This window comes from Callionymus lyra, chromosome 3 (assembly GCF_982586985.1).
Source record: "Callionymus lyra chromosome 3, fCalLyr1.hap1.1, whole genome shotgun sequence".
NCBI classification, from domain to species: Eukaryota; Metazoa; Chordata; class Actinopteri; order Syngnathiformes; family Callionymidae; genus Callionymus; species Callionymus lyra.
In genome coordinates, this window is record NC_141820.1 from 7,038,853 (window position 1) to 7,060,023 (window position 21,171).

Consider the following 21,171-nt stretch of genomic DNA (forward strand, 5'->3'; position numbering starts at 1 on the left):
AATATAGGAGGGTTATTATATTATACTATATATATATATATATATATATATATATATATATATATATATATATATATATATATATATATATACATATATATTATATTCCAACAGTATTATGAAGAGAACAAATCTCAATAGTATGAAAATTAGAAAATGTTTATTGCCAGTAGTGTTAAAAAAACACGATTTTTTTTGTAGCGCATACATTATACAAATATGACAATTAAAAAAAATTACTCGTTCAATAAAGTGGGCATATGTACATTTAATAATTGATTTAATTGATTTAAAAAAAATCGAAACCTAAATAATTACTGAGGTGTTTATGATCCGAACTACAGACAAGTTATTGAAAGGGGAATATTCTAACTTTTTTTTTTTTTTTTTTTTTTGAAAAGCGAATTATTTCGGAACTCGAATGATTTTTATTTCATTATACAGTTGTGCTTTATTATTAGTAAAACAGCTTCAGCCAATCAGCAGCTTCGTCACATGTAGCGCGGACCCTTCCGTTGGTCTCAAAGTCACGTGTGTCGTCAGACCAGGAAATGAAAGAAAGGGAAAGTGATTATGTTGACGAAGATCGTCTTTTTGTCAATATAAATGTTTAATGTGGTAAAAAGTATCATGTAAACGTTCTGTTGACGTTTCTTTAACCCATAAAAAATATTTTAAAGAGACGTTCGCATATGACGCGTGTGACGTCATCACGTAGGAAGTGGGGGGACAGATTTTGTAGGGGGGACCGAAATTGTATATCCACCGGAAATCACATGACAGCTTCTTCTTCTACTTCTATTTAACGATGTTTCAAGCAGCTGTTTGAACGCTATCGCCACCTGCTGGCAGCACGTATTGCAACTTTGGAAAAAGAAATAAAGAAAAAATATGAGAATCTAAATATTCGCGGGATATTTAAGCTGGTATCAGCAGCGAAGACGTGTTTATCCTCCTACTGCTGCGGAAAATGCACCTGTAAGTATATATATATATATATTTATATATATATATAAAAACGTCACTAAGATGGCGGCTGTTTAGTGTGGTTAGTGTCCATCGAACCATGCTAGTTTTGTGGGCGTGTTAGTACGCCAATTTAGTGTGCATGGCGCACTAAATTTCGCATACTAAGAATTGAGACACACTAACGTACTAAAAATACTAACTTTTAGTACGCTAGTATGCGATTTGAGACACAGCACTGGAAATGACACGACAGCTTCTTCATCTACTACTATTTAATGATGGTTGCAACCAACTGTAGGAACACTATCGCCACCTGCTGGCAGCACGTTTTGCAAGTTTGGAAGAAGAAATAAAGAAAAAATATTAGAAACGAAATATTGGTGAGGTATTTACGCCGGTATCAGCAGCCAAGACGTGTCATTGTCCTACTTTTGGCTGAAAATGCACCTGTAAGTATATGCATATATATGCATATATGTATATATATATATATATATATATATATATATATATATATATATATATATATATACTGTATATATATACAGTATATATATATATATATATATACTGTATATATACTGTATATATACTGTATATATACAGTATATATACAGTATATATACAGTATATATATATATATATATATATATATATATATATATATACTGTATATATATATGACGTAACTTCCATTTAATAATCAACGTCGCTAAGATGGAGCCGTTTAGGGTAGAAAGTGTCCATCGATCCATACTCAGTTTTGGAGCACTACATTTCACATACTGAGAATTGAGACGCACTTACGCACTAAAAATACTAACTTTGAGAGCGCAAGTATGTGATTTGAGACACAGCTTTTTTCGTCAGTGTTGGAGGTGATGATGATGATGATGACGCTTCTGCTGGTTCTTCTTCTTCTTCGCTCACATCAGTGGTCGTCCTCCGCTCGCCCCTCCTCCCGCTTTCTCTCCTCCTGGATAGCCGAGTCCCGGAAAACTACAGGCGTCGCTCAAGGCTCGGGTTGTATCATATTTGAACACATTGTCATAATTAAAATGAATGCATCAAATAACTATTATAATTAATAAAATTGTATCATTTGTGGTGTTGTAATGTTGTCGTGTCAAGTCACCTTTTTTATGTTTAATCACTGAGGACAACATTCACCCCTTTAAAGTGCAACCAAAGTGTCGATTTGAGTTTCTCTTAAATTGATCTTGGATCTCTATTGTACCATCAGTGTCTGTTTGTACAAAACGCTCTTTTCATTGAAATATCTACATTACAAAATGTGCTTAAGCCCTGCCCACTGAAAACACTTTCTTTCTGGAGATGAAATCCTGTTTACCCCAACCCCTCCCACTCTGCTGTGATTTGTCAAGCGTCATGGTTTTTCACTGTGTATCATCGATCATGCAAGTGTGGAGCAAATATTGAAAGAGCACCCCTTTATATTTATTATTTATTTATTTTTCTTTATTGTGTGGGTTTTGTTCATTTGTATCATTCATGTGTGCAGAACAATTATATTTATATTTTAAGACAAGAACAGGGAGTAAAACTCTAGGAGGCACTTTGGGCAGCTTTAGGGTCTTTTTGGCTCCGTTCGGCTCTAGATTCATTCGACGAACGGCGAGCATGTGGGAAGCAGACGAGTCAAGTGTTTTGTTCTGTTTACAGGAGGGTGAAAGTACTAGAAAGTTAACAAGAGTGACACAAATGGTGACGTCAGTGATACGCGGAAAGTGTGATAGTTGTTCGTGTGTTAGGCTGACAAGAGGCGTCTGAGTTTGTGCGTTACCCGAGACAAGTTATAGTATTTAAATTGGAAGTATGTAATGTATGTGCGCATGTGTGAGAATGTTGTGAATGTTTATGGTGAGACTGAGAATGATTGAAGGATTGATAATATGTGTAAAGTTAAATATTGGTCCGTTCGGCTCTAGATTCATTGGATGAACTGCGAGAAGTGAGAAGCAGACGAGTCAAGTGTTTGTGTGTTTTTGTTACAGAGGAATAAAATCATCGAAACTAAAACATTCAAAACAGGAGTCTGTTCCGTCGCTCCATAACCGGTTCTTATGCTTTGCATCGTGGAGAAAAATGGACAATTGAAAGTGTGTCACGGGTCGTTTATTCGCCGCTTCAAGTCAAACAAAATACAAGCTTTACGATCGCGAGCGTACACACTTCCTCTCGGCGACTGTACAGGTCAATAGTCCCGGAGAAAATGTTCCGAGCTGTAGAAACATTGCGATATTTAAGGCAAATTTCCGGGCCGGGAGGTCTTCCCTTTCCGGCTAAACTGGTTCTTTCAAGTTCCTTTTGTCCCGATCGCCCGCTGAGAAAACATCCTGACTTGCCCTCTTGAAATCTATCATTCAAAAGTTCTCTGGTGGGGGCTTCTGTCTTCCAGCCCCCCCTTGTGTGTCTTGCTTCGTTCTTTGATCCACGACCCAAGGTGTGAAAGGGCAGACAAACAGACGTTTTAAATAACCGGTGTCGTGTCTCTAATTCTGTTTCAAGCTTGTCTTGAAACAGTGAATCAGTCTGAGTGGAATGTTGATGGTGAATGTGTATTCAAACGTTTAAGCTCTTAGACAAAGCCAGTAGTTTATACCTTATATTTTGATTACCTTTTAGCATTAATTTAAGTATGGCGTATACGTATAGTATCCAAATTTGGGGATTCCTGGTTTTATGTCCTAATGGGGGACGCCCCGAGTAAATCAAAGCGAAAAGGAAAAGGAAATTTAATAAACAGGACTTTTGTGCTTTTCTGTGTTTTAAGTGATATTTCGAGTGTCCACATGTAAAATATATGCTCGGACTACAGTGACTCGGATCTTCTTCATTTCCTCAGTTGAATGTCACTTTATGAATTCATGTTTTTTTTTAAATTCAGCAGAAAAACAACTGGATGAAAATAAAAGTCTTTCAGAACATATTTGTCAAGTTTGGAGCATCTGCCTTTGATACCTCTGGAATGTTTTGTCCTTTTTATATCCAGTCAGTTCTTTACGCTGCCGTCTCCCTCGTCTCAGCATCTTTTGAACACCACATTGATCACTTTTGATTAAAGCTGTTATTTCATCTCTTAGTTTGAATTGGTCCATGAACGCACCACTTACCGTGTGGATGTGAAGTTTAGAGCGTCAGTCGACAGTTTAGCTGCTGAAGTTACTGCTGAGTGTCAACAATAGAGTCAATGATCGACTTTTGCTTCAGTTCAGAGACGAGTGTTTTCTTTGATTGTATTTCAGGTCGTCAGGTTTATGCTTCATGGAGACTGATGCACTTTATTGTCAGAATAAAAGAGAAAGAAGTGACAGAAGTATGAACGCTACACTTCATATTCATGTTGTCACGTGTGTGCATCATCAGAACATCAACCATCAGAAGATCCTGACATGTGCTCGGCTGTACTTGAGCTTCAACTCTTACAGTCGACTGAACAACAAGTGATGAAAGAGAAAGTTTCTTCAACAATTCTTCACATTCTTTCTTCCTTCAAAACAACACATTTGTTTCAGGAGCAGATTTCTTCTTTCCTCACTGTCAGCACTTTTCATGATGATTGACAGCAGCTACACACGTTTGATGGAGGAACACACTCACATCCTCAGCTCACGCACACACACTGAAGAACCAGAACCAGGAACCTCTTTGAGTCCAAATCCCAGGTACAAAGGTTCAGTGGAGATGAAGAAGGTGTTGAGGGTTATCTGACTATAAGAGGAGTGACTGTAAAACTGCAAATATCCAGATTCAGGATCGTTGATCATCACTCCTACTCTGTGAGAAACTTCTCGACTCTTGATGACAGTTTCTATCTTATTGTGACAGAATTTATATCCTTCATCATCAGAGCAGCTCAGACTCCAGGAATAACGGTTCTGTCCAAACTCAGACTCGTCTTCTTTCCCTCCGTCTCTTCTGAGAGTCAGTGCGATAGAAGCTCCTCCTCTCCACTCCAGCTCCCAGGAACATGGTCCAGTCACAGCTTCTCTGCTCATCACCTGAAGACACCGGTCGAATCTGTCGGGATGGTCCAGATAATCCTGATCCTGCGCCACAAGTTCCACCGTCCTGTTGTCATTGGACAGTAGGAGGCGCCGGTGTGCTGTGTCCGGGTCCAGTGAGAGTGGACGGAAGTCTGAGAGAAGAAGACACGAGAGGTGATGATGGTGGAAGAACTTTCTCTTCCAGACAATCATGGACTCAGTGTCCCAGCAAGCCAGGGAGGGCTGCTCTGTTTGTTGACATGAACTGTAGTGGAGATCATCATCAAAGTGGAGTCTTCTGAGACTGGGACCACCTCCAGAGAAGAACCAGGAGAACTGGAACATCCCATAATAATCGTGAGGAGATGACTGTCACATTTGATTGACACCAGTGTGTCCATATCAAGTCAGCAGCTAAACTAGCATGTAGCTAACATGATGTTCATCATGTTGTTGAAACATCTCTGCGTTCATCTCCACCATCATCCAGGTGAGATGCTGCACTGAGATCTTCTCACTCCACTGAGAACGTGATGATCTTCATTTGCACTCTCAAGTCAAAGAGTGAAAAGAGTGAATGAATGAGTGTGAGATGATGAGGAAAGTCAACATTGCTGCTTCTACATCTGCACGGAGGCTCCTCACCAGCTGCTGCTGGACACCATGTTGGTGACCAGTGTTCTGGGCAGTGACCTGGACTTGATGAAGCTCCATCAGCAGATTCAAGTGTAACATGAAGTCACCAACATCACAACTGCTCCACGAGAAGCTGACAGAGTTGAGGAGTTCTCATCCATCAATCAAATCAAACTTACACTTCTCATCCCTAGATGTTGATCTCCGTGGTCCACGATCCAGCCTGGAGGAAGAAACACTGAGAAGATCAGATTCATTTGCCTTCAGATGTTTCATGACTTCATGCTGCTAAGTGGACGTTCTTTCATGACTGTGTTGACCACAACAAAGATGGATCTAGAATCACTCGCTCAGTCTCCACTGTCTCCTTGTTCTTCCACTGGTGTCCAGCAGGAGAACATGGAGAAGCTCTGAGAGTTTGATTCATGTGCTCAGTTCAGATGAAGAGTCTGAGGAGCGTCACACACTCACATCTCTCTGCTTCTGATCACATGTTCAGTCTGAAGATCTTTGGAGCTCAGTCAGTGAGTTCTGCTGCTCCGTCCATACCTGAGAGTCTCCAGCCTCCAGTCTGGACTCTCCAGTCCAGCAGACAGCAGCTCCAGTCCTGGTCCTCCTGGATTGTTGCCGCTCAGGTCCAGCTCTCTCAGATGGGACGGGTTAGATGTCAGAGCTGAGGCCAGAGAAGAACAACCTCCTGCTGAGATCTGACACGCTGACAGACTGTAATGAAGGAGAAACACTTTCATTAAATCAGAAGAACTGAAGACATGATGTTCTGACCTGAGAGTCTCCAGGTGACAGTGTGGACTCTTCAGTCCAGCAGACAGCAGCTCCACTCCTGGATCCTGCAGGTTGTAGTTTCTACTCAGGTCCAGTTGAGTCAGACTAGAGGACGGAGAGCTGAGGACTGAGGACAGAAGTGAACAACTTCTCTCTGTCAGTCCACAGAAGATCAGCCTGTGAAAGAGACGAGTGTCGTCAACAAGTGACTTTTTCTCTATTTTGACTTGAAAGACTTGATTTGAGGAAACACTGAACTCTTTACATTCATAAGATCATCACATGATTGTGTGAATATTTGAAGACTTTTCTATCAATCAGGATCAACTTGATCAAACACATGAAATAATGATGTTTTCATCAGTTCAACACTTTCCTGACTTTGTTTCATTATTTATAAAAGTGTCACATGATACACAGAGACTGTTGTGAGAGGATTGATGTTGTTTTTATACCAGAAACAAACAATAGAAATAAATGAACAAAAGTGATTTGTGACTCGAAAGTTGAATTGAGACTTGACTGGGACTAGTGATGTGTGACTCGACACTTGACTGGGACTAGTGATGTGTGACTCGACACTTGACTCGGACTAGTGATGTGTGACTCGACACTTGACTCGGACTATTGATGTGTGACTCGACACTTGACTCGGACTAGTGATGTGTGACTCGACACTTGACTGGGACTAGTGATGTGTGACTCGACACTTGACTGGGACTAGTGATGTGTGACTCGACACTTGATCGGACTAGTGATGTGTGACTCGACACTTGAACGGACTAGTGATGTGTGACTCGACACTCGGCTGGGACTAGTGATGTGTGACTCGACACTCGGCTGGGACTAGTGATGTGTGACTCGACACTCGGCTGGGACTAGTGATGTGTGACTCGACACTCGGCTGGGACTAGTGATGTGTGACTCGACACTCGGCTGGGACTAGTGATGTGTGACTCGACACTCGGCTGGGACTAGTGATGTGTGACTCGACACTCGGCTGGGACTAGTGATGTGTGACTCGACACTCTGTTGGGACTAGTGATGTGTGACTAGACACTCTGCTGGGACTAGTGATGTGTGACTCGACACTCGGCTGGGACTAGTGATGTGTGACTCGACACTCGGCTGGGACTAGTGATGTGTGACTCGACACTCTGCTGGGACTAGTGATGTGTGACTCGACACTCTGCTGGGACTAGTGATGTGTGACTCGACACTCTGCTGGGACTAGTGATGTGTGACTCGACACTCGGCTGGGACTAGTGATGTGTGACTCGACACCTGGCTGGGACTAGTGATGTGTGACTCGACACCCGGCTGGGACTAGTGATGTGTGACTCGACACTCTGCTGGGACTAGTGATGTGTGACTCGACACTCTGCTGGGACTAGTGATGTGTGACTCGACACTCGGCTGGGACTAGTGATGTGTGACTCGACACTCTGCTGGGACTAGTGATGTGTGACTCGACACTCTGCTGGGACTAGTGATGTGTGACTCGACACTCGGCTGGGACTAGTGATGTGTGACTCGACACCTGGCTGGGACTAGTGATGTGTGACTCGACACCCGGCTGGGACTAGTGATGTGTGACTCGACACTCGGCTGGGACTAGTGATGTGTGACTTGACACCTGACTCGGACTAGTGATGTGTGACTCGACACCTGACTCGGACTAGTGATGTGTGACTCGACACCTGACTGGGACTAGTGATGTGTGACTAGACACTTGACTGGGACTAGTGATGTGTGACTCGACACTCTGCTGGGACTAGTGATGTGTGACTCGACACTTGGCTGGGACTAGTGATGTGTGACTCGACACTTGGCTGGGACTAGTGATGTGTGACTCGACACTCGGCTGGGACTAGTGATGTGTGACTCGACACTCGGCTGGGACTAGTGATGTGTGACTCGACACTCGGCTGGGACTAGTGATGTGTGACTCGACACTTGGCTGGGACTAGTGATGTGTGACTCGACACTTGGCTGGGACTAGTGATGTGTGACTCGACACTTGGCTGGGACTAGTGATGTGTGACTCGACACTTGGCTGGGACTAGTGATGTGTGACTCGACACTCGGCTGGGACTAGTGATGTGTGACTCGACACTCGGCTGGGACTAGTGATGTGTGACTCGACACTCGGCTGGGACTAGTGATGTGTGACTCGACACTTGGCTGGGACTAGTGATGTGTGACTCGACACTTGTCTGGGACTTGTGATGTGTGACTCGACACTTGACTCGGACTAGTGACGTGTGACTCGACACCTGACTCGGACTAGTGATGTGTGACTCGACACCTGACTGGGACTAGTGATGTGTGACTCGACACTTGACTGGGACTAGTGATGTGTGACTCGACACTTGGCTGGGACTAGTGATGTGTGACTCGACACTTGGCTGGGACTAGTGATGTGTGACTCGACACCTGGCTGGGACTAGTGATGTGTGACTCGACACCTGGCTCGGACTAGTGATGTGTGACTCGACACTTGGCTGGGACTAGTGATGTGTGACTCGACACCTGGCTCGGACTAGTGATGTGTGACTCGACACCTGGCTCGGACTAGTGATGTGTGACTCGACACTCGGCTGGGACTAGTGATGTGTGACTCGACACTTGGCTGGGACTAGTGATGTGTGACTCGACACTCGGCTGGGACTAGTGATGTGTGACTCGACACTCGGCTGGGACTAGTGATGTGTGACTCGACACTTGGCTGGGACTAGTGATGTGTGACTCGACACTCGGCTGGGACTAGTGATGTGTGACTCGATACTCGGCTGGGACTAGTGATGTGTGACTAGACACTCTGCTGGGACTAGTGATGTGTGACTCGACACTCGGCTGGGACTAGTGATGTGTGACTCGACACTCGGCTGGGACTAGTGATGTGTGACTCGACACTCTGCTGGGACTAGTGATGTGTGACTCGACACTCTGCTGGGACTAGTGATGTGTGACTCGACACTCGGCTGGGACTAGTGATGTGTGACTCGACACCCGGCTGGGACTAGTGATGTGTGACTCGACACCCGGCTGGGACTAGTGATGTGTGACTCGACACTCTGCTGGGACTAGTGATGTGTGACTCGACACTCTGCTGGGACTAGTGATGTGTGACTCGACACTCGGCTGGGACTAGTGATGTGTGACTCGACACTCTGCTGGGACTAGTGATGTGTGACTCGACACTCTGCTGGGACTAGTGATGTGTGACTCGACACTCGGCTGGGACTAGTGATGTGTGACTCGACACCTGGCTGGGACTAGTGATGTGTGACTCGACACCCGGCTGGGACTAGTGATGTGTGACTCGACACTCGGCTGGGACTAGTGATGTGTGACTCGACACTTGTCTGGGACTTGTGATGTGTGACTCGACACTTGACTCGGACTAGTGACGTGTGACTCGACACCTGACTCGGACTAGTGATGTGTGACTCGACACCTGACTGGGACTAGTGATGTGTGACTCGACACTTGGCTGGGACTAGTGATGTGTGACTCGACACCTGGCTGGGACTAGTGATGTGTGACTCGACACCTGGCTCGGACTAGTGATGTGTGACTCGACACTTGGCTGGGACTAGTGATGTGTGACTCGACACCTGGCTCGGACTAGTGATGTGTGACTCGACACCTGGCTCGGACTAGTGATGTGTGACTCGACACTTGGCTGGGACTAGTGATGTGTGACTCGACACTCGACTGGGACTAGTGATGTGTGACTCGACACTCGGCTGGGACTAGTGATGTGTGACTCGACACTCGGCTGGGACTAGTGATGTGTGACTCGACACTCGGCTGGGACTAGTGATGTGTGACTCGACACTCGGCTGGGACTAGTGATGTGTGACTCGACACTCTGCTGGGACTAGTGATGTGTGACTCGACACTCGGCTGGGACTAGTGATGTGTGACTCGACACTCGGCTGGGACTAGTGATGTGTGACTCGACACTCGACTGGGACTAGTGATGTGTGACTCGACACTCGGCTGGGACTAGTGATGTGTGACTCGACACTCGGCTGGGACTAGTGATGTGTGACTCGACACTCGGCTGGGACTAGTGATGTGTGACTCGACACTCGGCTGGGACTAGTGATGTGTGACTCGACACTCTGCTGGGACTAGTGATGTGTGACTCGACACTCTGCTGGGACTAGTGATGTGTGACTCGACACTCGGCTGGGACTAGTGATGTGTGACTCGACACTCTGCTGGGACTAGTGATGTGTGACTCGACACTCTGCTGGGACTAGTGATGTGTGACTCGACACTCTGCTGGGACTAGTGATGTGTGACTCGACACTCGGCTGGGACTAGTGATGTGTGAATCGACACTCGGCTGGGACTAGTGATGTGTGACTCGACACTCTGCTGGGACTAGTGATGTGTGACTCGACACTCAGCTGGGACAAGTGAAGTGTGACTAGACACTTGACTGGGACTAGTGATGTGTGACTCGACACTCGGCTGGGACTAGTGATGTGTGACTCGACACTCGGCTGGGACTAGTGATGTGTGACTCGACACTCGGCTGGGACTAGTGATGTGTGACTCGACACTCGGCTGGGACTAGTGATGTGTGACTCGACACTCGGCTGGGACTAGTGATGTGTGACTCGACACTCGGCTGGGACTAGTGATGTGTGACTCGACACTCGGCTGGGACTAGTGATGTGTGACTCGACACTCGGCTGGGACTAGTGACGTGTGACTCGACACTCGGCTGGGACTAGTGACGTGTGACTCGACACTCGGCTGGGACTAGTGACGTGTGACTCGACACTTGGCTGGGACTAGTGACGTGTGACTCGACACTTGGCTGGGACTTGTGACGTGTGACTCGACACTTGACTCGGACTAGTGACGTGTGACTCGACACCTGACTCGGACTAGTGATGTGTGACTCGACACCTGACTGGGACTAGTGATGTGTGACTCGACACTTGACTGGGACTAGTGATGTGTGACTCGACACTTGACTGGGACTAGTGATGTGTGACTCGACACTTGGCTGGGACTAGTGATGTGTGACTCGACACTTGGCTGGGACTAGTGTTGTGTGACTCGACACCTGGCTGGGACTAGTGATGTGTGACTCGACACCTGGCTGGGACTAGTGATGTGTGACTCGACACCTGGCTCGGACTAGTGATGTGTGACTCGACACCTGGCTGGGACTAGTGATGTGTGACTCGACACCTGGCTCGGACTAGTGATGTGTGACTCGACACCTGGCTCGGACTAGTGATGTGTGACTCGACACTTGGCTGGGACTAGTGATGTGTGACTCGACACTTGGCTGGGACTAGTGATGTGTGACTCGACACTTGGCTGGGACTAGTGATGTGTGACTCGACACTTGACTGGGACTAGTGATGTGTGACTCGACACTTGACTGGGACTAGTGATGTGTGACTCGACACTTGACTGGGACTAGTGATGTGTGACTCGACACTTGGCTGGGACTAGTGATGTGTGACTCGACACTTGGCTGGGACTAGTGATGTGTGACTCGACACCTGGCTGGGACTAGTGATGTGTGACTCGACACTTGGCTGGGACTAGTGATGTGTGACTCGACACTTGGCTGGGACTAGTGATGTGTGACTCGACACTTGGCTGGGACTAGTGATGTGTGACTCGACACTTGGCTGGGACTAGTGATGTGTGACTCGACACTTGGCTGGGACTAGTGATGTGTGACTCGACACTTGGCTGGGACTAGTGATGTGTGACTCGACACTTGGCTGGGACTAGTGATGTGTGACTCGACACTTGACTGGGACTAGTGATGTGTGACTCGACACTTGACTCGGCTAGTGATGTGTGACTCGACACTTGGCTGGGACTAGTGATGTATGACTCGACACTTGACTCGGCTAGTGATGTGTGACTCGACACTTGGCTGGGACTAGTGATGTGTGACTCGACACTTGGCTGGGACTAGTGATGTGTGACTCGACACTTGGCTGGGACTTGTGATGTGTGACTCGACACCTGGCTGGGACTTGTGATGTGTGACTCGACACTTGGCTGGGACTAGTGATGTGTGACTCGACACCTGGCTGGGACTAGTGATGTGTGACTCGACACCTGACTCGGACTAGTGATGTGTGACTCGACACCTGACTGGGACTAGTGATGTGTGACTCGACACTTGACTGGGACTAGTGATGTGTGACTCGACACTTGGCTGGGACTAGTGATGTGTGACTCGACACTTGATCGGACTAGTGATGTGTGACTCGACACTTGACTCGGCTAGTGATGTGTGACTCGACACTTGGCTGGGACTAGTGATGTGTGACTCGACACTTGACTCGGCTAGTGATGTGTGACTCGACACTTGGCTGGGACTAGTGATGTGTGACTCGACACTTGGCTGGGACTTGTGATGTGTGACTCGACACCTGGCTGGGACTTGTGATGTGTGACTCGACACTTGGCTGGGACTAGTGATGTGTGACTCGACACCTGGCTGGGACTAGTGATGTGTGACTCGACACCTGACTCGGACTAGTGATGTGTGACTCGACACCTGACTGGGACTAGTGATGTGTGACTCGACACTTGACTGGGACTAGTGATGTGTGACTCGACACTTGGCTGGGACTAGTGATGTGTGACTGGACACTTGACTGGGACTAGTGATGTGTGACTCGACACTTGATCGGACTAGTGATGTGTGACTCGACACTTGACTGGGACTAGTGATGTGTGACTGGACACTTGACTGGGACTAGTGATGTGTGACTCGACACTTGACTGGGACTAGTGATGTGTGACTCGACACTTGATCGGACTAGTGATGTGTGACTCGACACTTGATCGGACTAGTGATGTGTGACTCGACACTCGACTGGGACTAGTGATGTGTGACTCGACACTCGGCTGGGACTAGTGATGTGTGACTCGACACTCGGCTGGGACTAGTGATGTGTGACTCGACACTCGGCTGGGACTAGTGATGTGTGACTCGACACTCGGCTGGGACTAGTGATGTGTGACTCGACACTCGGCTGGGACTAGTGATGTGTGACTCGACACTCGGCTGGGACTAGTGATGTGTGACTCGACACTCTGCTGGGACTAGTGATGTGTGACTCGACACTTTGCTGGGACTAGTGATGTGTGACTCGACACTCTGCTGGGACTAGTGATGTGTGACTCGACACTCGGCTGGGACTAGTGATGTGTGACTCGACACTCTGCTGGGACTAGTGATGTGTGACTCGACACTAGGCTGGGACTAGTGATGTGTGACTCGACGCTTTACTGGGACTAGGGATGTGTGACTCGACACCCGGCTGGGACTAGTGATGTGTGACTCGACGCTTTACTGGGACTAGTGATGTGTGACTCGACACCCGGCTGGGACTAGTGATGTGTGACTCGACACCCGGCTGGGACTAGTGATGTGTGACTCGACACTCGGCTGGGACTAGTGATGTGTGACTCGACACCTGACTCGGACTAGTGATGTGTGACTCGACACCTGACTCGGACTAGTGATGTGTGACTCGACACCTGACTGGGACTAGTGATGTGTGACTAGACACTTGACTGGGACTAGTGATGTGTGACTCGACACTTGGCTGGGACTAGTGATGTGTGACTCGACACTTGGCTGGGACTAGTGATGTGTGACTCGACAGTCGGCTGGGACTAGTGATGTGTGACTCGACACTCGGCTGGGACTAGTGATGTGTGACTCGACACTCGGCTGGGACTAGTGATGTGTGACTCGACACTCGGCTGGGACTAGTGATGTGTGACTCGACACTCGGCTGGGACTAGTGATGTGTGACTCGACACTCGGCTGGGACTAGTGATGTGTGACTCGACACTCGGCTGGGACTAGTGATTTGTGACTCGACACTCGGCTGGGACTAGTGATGTGTGACTCGACACTCGGCTGGGACTAGTGATGTGTGACTCGACACTTGGCTGGGACTAGTGATGTGTGACTCGACACTTGGCTCGGACTAGTGATGTGTGACTCCACACCTGACTGGGACTAGTGATGTGTGACTCGACACTTGACTGGGACTAGTGATGTGTGACTCGACACTTGACTGGGACTAGTGATGTGTGACTCGACACTTGACTGGGACTAGTGATGTGTGACTCGACACTTGACTGGTACTAGTGATGTGTGACTCGACACCTGGCTGGGACTAGTGATGTGTGACTCGACACCTGGCTCGGACTAGTGATGTGTGACTCGACACCTGGCTCGGACTAGTGATGTGTGACTTGACACCTGACTGGGACAAGTGATGTGTGACTCGACACTTGGCTGGGACTAGTGATGTGTGACTCGACACTTGGCTGGGACTAGTGATGTGTGACTCGACACTTGGCTGGGACTAGTGATGTGTGACTCGACACTTGGCTGGGGCTAGTGATGTGTGACTCGACACTTGACTCGGACTAGTGATGTGTGACTCGACACTTGGCTGGGGCTAGTGATGTGTGACTCGACACTTGACTCTGACTAGTGATGTGTGACTCGACACTTGAATCAGACTAGTGATGTGTGACTCGACACTTGACTCGGACTAGTGATGTGTGACTCCACACCTGACTGGGACTAGTGATGTGTGACTCGACACTTGACTCGGACTAGTGATGTGTGACTCGACACTTGACTGGGACTAGTGATGTGTGACTCGACACTTGACTGGGACTAGTGATGTGTGACTCGACACTTGACTGGGACTAGTGATGTGTGACTCGACACTTGACTGGGACTAGTGATGTGTGACTCGACACTTGACTGGGACTAGTGATGTGTGACTCGACACTTGACTCGGACTAGTGATGTGTGACTCGACACTTGACTGGGACTAGTGATGTGTGACTCGACACTTGACTGGGACTAGTGATGTGTGACTCGACACTTGACTCGGCTAGTGATGTGTGACTCGACACTTGACTGGGACTAGTGATGTGTGACTCGACACTTGACTCGGACTAGTGATGTGTGACTCGACACTTGACTCGGACTAGTGATGTGTGACGAACAAAACAACAAGAGAAAGGAAGAGAGAAATCAAGAATGGTGACAAAGATGAGTAGAAATGAAGAGATAAGAGCAGGATGTGTGATGACACTGTTCAATATTGTGATGATGATATGACTTGTGATGAAGAAGAACATGTTTCAGTTTTCATACAGTTCCTGATGTGTTTATCACACATGCTCACATCACCATGAACATTACCCTGCATTGAAATCTAGAAACAGAACAAGTTAGAACATCACAAGTGTCACTCAAATGTCTTTGAATGTATTTGAGATCAGTAAATATGTGTCAACATACTGAACAGCACGACCCCAGCAGAAGTCAAAATAAACAAAGTTCAAGTGTCAGAACCTGCTGAAGACTGATGTCACTTAGAATCAGCTGCTTCATTGAAGAACAAACTGAAGACAAAACTTTGACTCTCTGGAGTCTCACCTCTGACTTTCACATTTCAGCTCTGAAGCTGTAGAAATGATGTTCTGACCTGAGAGTCTCCAGGTGACAGTGTGGACTCTTCAGTCCAGCAGACAGCAGCTCCACTCCTGGATCCTGCAGGTAGTCGTTTTTACTCAGGTCCAGTTGAGTCAGACTAGAGGACGGAGAGCTGAGGACTGAGGACAGAAGTGAACAACTTCTCTCCGTCAGGAAACACTTGTTCAGCCTGTGAAAGAGACGAGTGTCGTCAACAAGTGACTTTTTCTCCATTTTGACTTGAAAGACTTGATTTGAGGAAACACTGAACTCTTTACATTCATAAGATCATCACATGATTGTGTGAATATTTGAAAACTTTTCTATCAATCAGGATCAACTTGATCAAACACATGAAATAATGATGTTTTCATCAGTTCAACACTTTCCTGACTTTGTTTCATTATTTATAAAAGTGTCACATGATACACAGAGACTGTTGTGAGAGGATTGATGTTGTTTTTATACCAGAAACAAACACAAGAGAAGAAGAAAAACTAAAATCACAATAGAAATAAATGAATAAAAGTGATTTATGACTCGAGACTTGAGTCGGACTAGTGATTTATGACTCGAGACTTGACTCGGACTAGTGATGTGTGACTCGACACTTGACTGGAACTAGTGATGTTTGACTCGAAACATGACTGGGACTAGTGATGTGTGACTCGAAGTTTGACTGGGACTAGTGATGTGTGACTCGGCACTTGACTGGTACTAGTGATGTTTGACTCGACACATGACTGGGACTAGTGATGTGTGACTCGAAGTTTGACTGGGACTAGTGATGTGTGACTCGACACTTGACTGAGACTAGTGATGTGTGACTCGACACTTGACTGGGACTAGTGATGTGTGACTCGACACTTGACTGGTACTAGTGATGTGTGACTCGACACTTGACTGGGACTAGTGATGTGTGACTCGACACTTGACTGGGACGAGTGATGTGTGACTCGACACTTGACTGGGACGAGTGATGTGTGACTCGACACTTGACTTGGACTAGTGATGTGTGACTCGACACTTGACTGGGACTAGTGATGAGTGACTCGACACTTGACTGGGACTAGTGATGTGTGACTCGACACTTGACTGTGACTAGTGATGTGTGACTCGAAGTTTGACTGGAACTAGTGATGTGTGACTCAAAGCTTGACTGGGACTAGTGATGTGTGACTCGACACTTGACTGGGACTAGTGATGTGTGACTCGACACATGACTGTGACTAGTGATGTGTGACTCGACACTTGACTGGTACTAGTGATGTGTGACTCGACACTTGACTGGGACTAGTGATGTGTGACTCGACACTTGACTGGGACTAATGATTTATGACTCGAGACTTGACTCGGACTAGTGATTTATAACTCGACACATGACTGGGACTAGTGATTTATGACTCGACACTTGACTGGGACTAGTGATGTGTGACAAAACACTTGACTGGGACTAGTGATGTGTGACTCGACACATGACTGGGACTAGTGATGTGTGACTCGAAGCTTGACTGGGACTAGTGATGTGTGACTCGACACTTGACTGGGACTAGTGATGTGTGACTCAACACTTGACTCGGACTAGTGATTTATGACTCGACACTTGACTCGGACTAGTGATTTATGACTCGACACATTACTGGGACTAGTGATGTGTGACTCGAAGTTTAACTGGGACTAGTGATGTGTGACTCAAAGCTTGACTGGGACTAGTGATGTGTGACTCGACACTTGACTGGGACTAGTGATGTGTGACTCGACACTTGACTGGGACTAGTGATGTTTGACTCGACACATGACTGGGACTAGTGATGTGTGACGCGAAGTTTGACTGGGACTAGTGATGTGTGACTCGACACATGACTGGGACTAGTGATGTGTGACTCGAAGTTTGACTGGGACTAGTGATGTGTGACTCGACACTTGACTGAGACTAGTGATGTGTGACTCGACACTTGACTGGGACTAGTGATGTGTGACTCGACACTTGACTGGTACTAGTGATGTGTGACTCGACACATGACTGGGACTAGTGATGTGTGACTCGAAGTTTGACTGGGACTAGTGATGTGTGACTCGACACTTGACTGAGACTAGTGATGTGTGACTCGACACTTGACTGGGACTAGTGATGTGTGACTCGACACTTGACTGGTACTAGTGATGTGTGACTCGACACTTGACTGGGACTAGTGATGTGTGACTCGACACTTGACTCAGACTAGTGATGTGTGACTCGACACTTGACTGGGACGAGTGATGTGTGACTCGACACTTGACTCAGACTAGTGATTTGTGACTGGACACTTGACTCGGACGAGTGATGTGTGACTCGACACTTGACTGGGACGAGTGATGTGTGACTCGACACTTGACTCAGACTAGTGATGTGTGACTCGACACTTGACTCGGACTAGTGATTTGTGACTGGACACTTGACTCGGACTAGTGATGTGTGACTCGACACTTGAATCGGACTATTGATGTGTGACTCGACACTTGACTTGGACTAGTGATGTGTGACTCGACACTTGACTGGGACTAGTGATGAGTGACTCGACACTTGACTGGGACTAGTGATGTGTGACTCGACACTTGACTGAGACTAGTGATGTGTGACTCGACACATGACTGTGACTAGTGATGTGTGACTCGAAGTTTGACTGGAACTAGTGATGTGTGACTCAAAGCTTGACTGGGACTTGTGATGTGTGACTCGACACTTGACTGGTACTAGTGATGTGTGACTCGACACTTGACTGGGACTAGTGATGTGTGACTCGACACTTGACTGGGACTAATGATTTATGACTCGAGACTTGACTCGGACTAGTGATTAATGACTTGAGACTTGACTCGGACTAGTGATTTATAACTCGACACATGACTGGGACTAGTGATTTATGACTCGACACTTGATTCGGACTAGTGATTTATGACTCGACACTTGACTGGGACTAGTGATGTGTGACAAAACACTTGACTGGGACTAGTGATGTGTGACTCGACACATGACTGGGACTAGTGATGTGTGACTCGAAGCTTGACTGGGACTAGTGATGTGTGACTCGACACTTGACTGGGACTAGTGATGTGTGACTCAACACTTGACTCGGACTAGTGATTTATGACTCGACACTTGACTCGGACTAGTGATTTATGACTCGACACATTACTGGGACTAGTGATGTGTGACTCGAAGTTTAACTGGGACTAGTGATGTGTGACACGACACTTGACTGGGACTAGTGATGTGTGACTCGACACATGACTGGGACTAGTGATGTGTGACTCGACACTTGACTGGGACTAGTGATGTGTGACTCGACACATGACTGGGACTAGTGATGTGTGACTCGACACATGACTGGGACTAGTGATGTGTGACTCGAAGTTTGACTGGGACTAGTGATGTGTGACTCGACACATGACTGTGACTAGTGATGTGTGACTCGAAGTTTGACTGGAACTAGTGATGTGTGACTCAAAGCTTGACTGGGACTTGTGATGTGTGACTCGACACTTGACTGGTACTAGTGATGTGTGACTCGACACTTGACTGGGACTAGTGATGTGTGACTCGACACTTGACTGGGACTAATGATTTATGACTCGAGACTTGACTCGGACTAGTGATTAATGACTTGAGACTTGACTCGGACTAGTGATTTATAACTCGACACATGACTGGGACTAGTGATTTATGACTCGACACTTGATTCGGACTAGTGATTTATGACTCGACACTTGACTGGGACTAGTGATGTGTGACTCGACACATGACTGGGACTAGTGATGTGTGACTCGAAGCTTGACTGGGACTAGTGATGTGTGACTCGACACTTGACTGGGACTAGTGATGTGTGACTCGACACATGACTGGGACTAGTGATGTGTGACTCGAAGCTTGACTGGGACTAGTGATGTGTGACTCGACACATGACTGGGACTAGTGATGTGTGACTCGACACATGACTGGGACTAGTGATGTGTGACTCGAAGCTTGACTGGGACTAGTGATGTGTGACTCGACACTTGACTGGGACTAGTGATGTGTGACTCAACACTTGACTCGGACTAGTGATTTATGACTCGACACTTGACTCGGACTAGTGATTTATGACTCGACACATTACTGGGACTAGTGATGTGTGACTCGAAGTTTAACTGGGACTAGTGATGTGTGACTCGACACTTGACTGGGACTAGTGATGTGTGACTCGACACATGACTGGGACTAGTGATGTGTGACTCGACACTTGACTGGGACTAGTGATGTGTGACTCGACACATGACTGGGACTAGTGATGTGTGACTCGACACATGACTGGGACTAGTGATGTGTGACTCGAAGTTTGACTGGGACTAGTGATGTGTGACTCGACACATGACTGGGACTAGTGATGTGTGACTCAACACATGACTGGGACTAGTGATGTGTGACTCGACACTTGACTGAGACTAGTGATGTGTGACTCGACACGTGACTGGGACTAGTGATGTGTGACTCGACACGTGACTGGGACTAGTGATGTGTGACTCGACACTTGACTGGTACTAGTGATGTGTGACTCGACACTTGACTGGGACTAGTGATGTGTGACTCGACACTTGACTCAGACTAGTGATGTGTGACTCGACACTTGACTGGTACTAGTGATTAATGACCCGACACTTGACTGGGACTAGTGATGTGTGACTGGACACTTGACTCGGACTAGTGATGTGTGACTCGACACTTGAATCGGACTATTGATGTGTGACTCGACACTTGACTTGGACTAGTGATGTGTGACTCGACACTTGACTGGGACTAGTGATGTGTGACTCGACACTTGACTGGGACTAGTGATGTGTGACTCGACACTTGACTGGGACTAGTGATGTGTGACTCGACACTTGACTCGGACTAGTGATGTGTGACTCGACACTTGACTGGGACTAGTGATGTGTGACTCGACACTTGACTGGGACTAGTGATGTGTGACTCGACACTTGACTGGGACTAGTGATGTGTGACTCGACACTTGACTGGGACTAGTGATGTGTGACTCGACACTTGACTCGGACTAGTGATGTGTGACTCGACACTTGACTGTGACTAGTGATGTGTCACTCGACACTTGACTGGGACGAGTGATGTGTGACTTGAAACTTGACTGGGACGAGTGATGTGTGACTCGACACTTGACTGGTACTAGTGATTTATGTCCCGACACTTGACTGGGACTAGTGATGTGTGACTCGACACTTGAC

General features: G+C 47.0%; 1 protein-coding gene across 24 annotated transcripts in view; it reads right to left on the reverse strand.

The window, feature by feature from the left end:
• LOC148083146 (NACHT, LRR and PYD domains-containing protein 3-like) overlaps positions 1 to 21,171 on the reverse strand; it is a 208,781-nt gene that overhangs the window by 60,259 nt on the left and 127,351 nt on the right. For 17 of the 24 annotated variants that reach the window (XM_087786262.1, XM_087786259.1, XM_087786279.1 and 14 more), the window contains 2 exons: positions 15,929 to 16,105; positions 6,396 to 6,572 (listed from right to left, as the gene is read on the reverse strand). The exons of 5 other annotated variants lie outside the window; for them this stretch is intronic. In XM_087786262.1, coding sequence (XP_087642388.1) covers positions 6,396 to 6,572; positions 15,929 to 16,105 — 354 coding nt within the window. Of the gene's footprint in view, positions 1 to 5,530; positions 5,836 to 6,161; positions 6,336 to 6,395; positions 6,573 to 15,928; positions 16,106 to 21,171 lie in introns of those variants that run through there. 2 more of the 24 variants (XM_087786281.1, XM_087786261.1) reach the window with 2 other exon arrangements.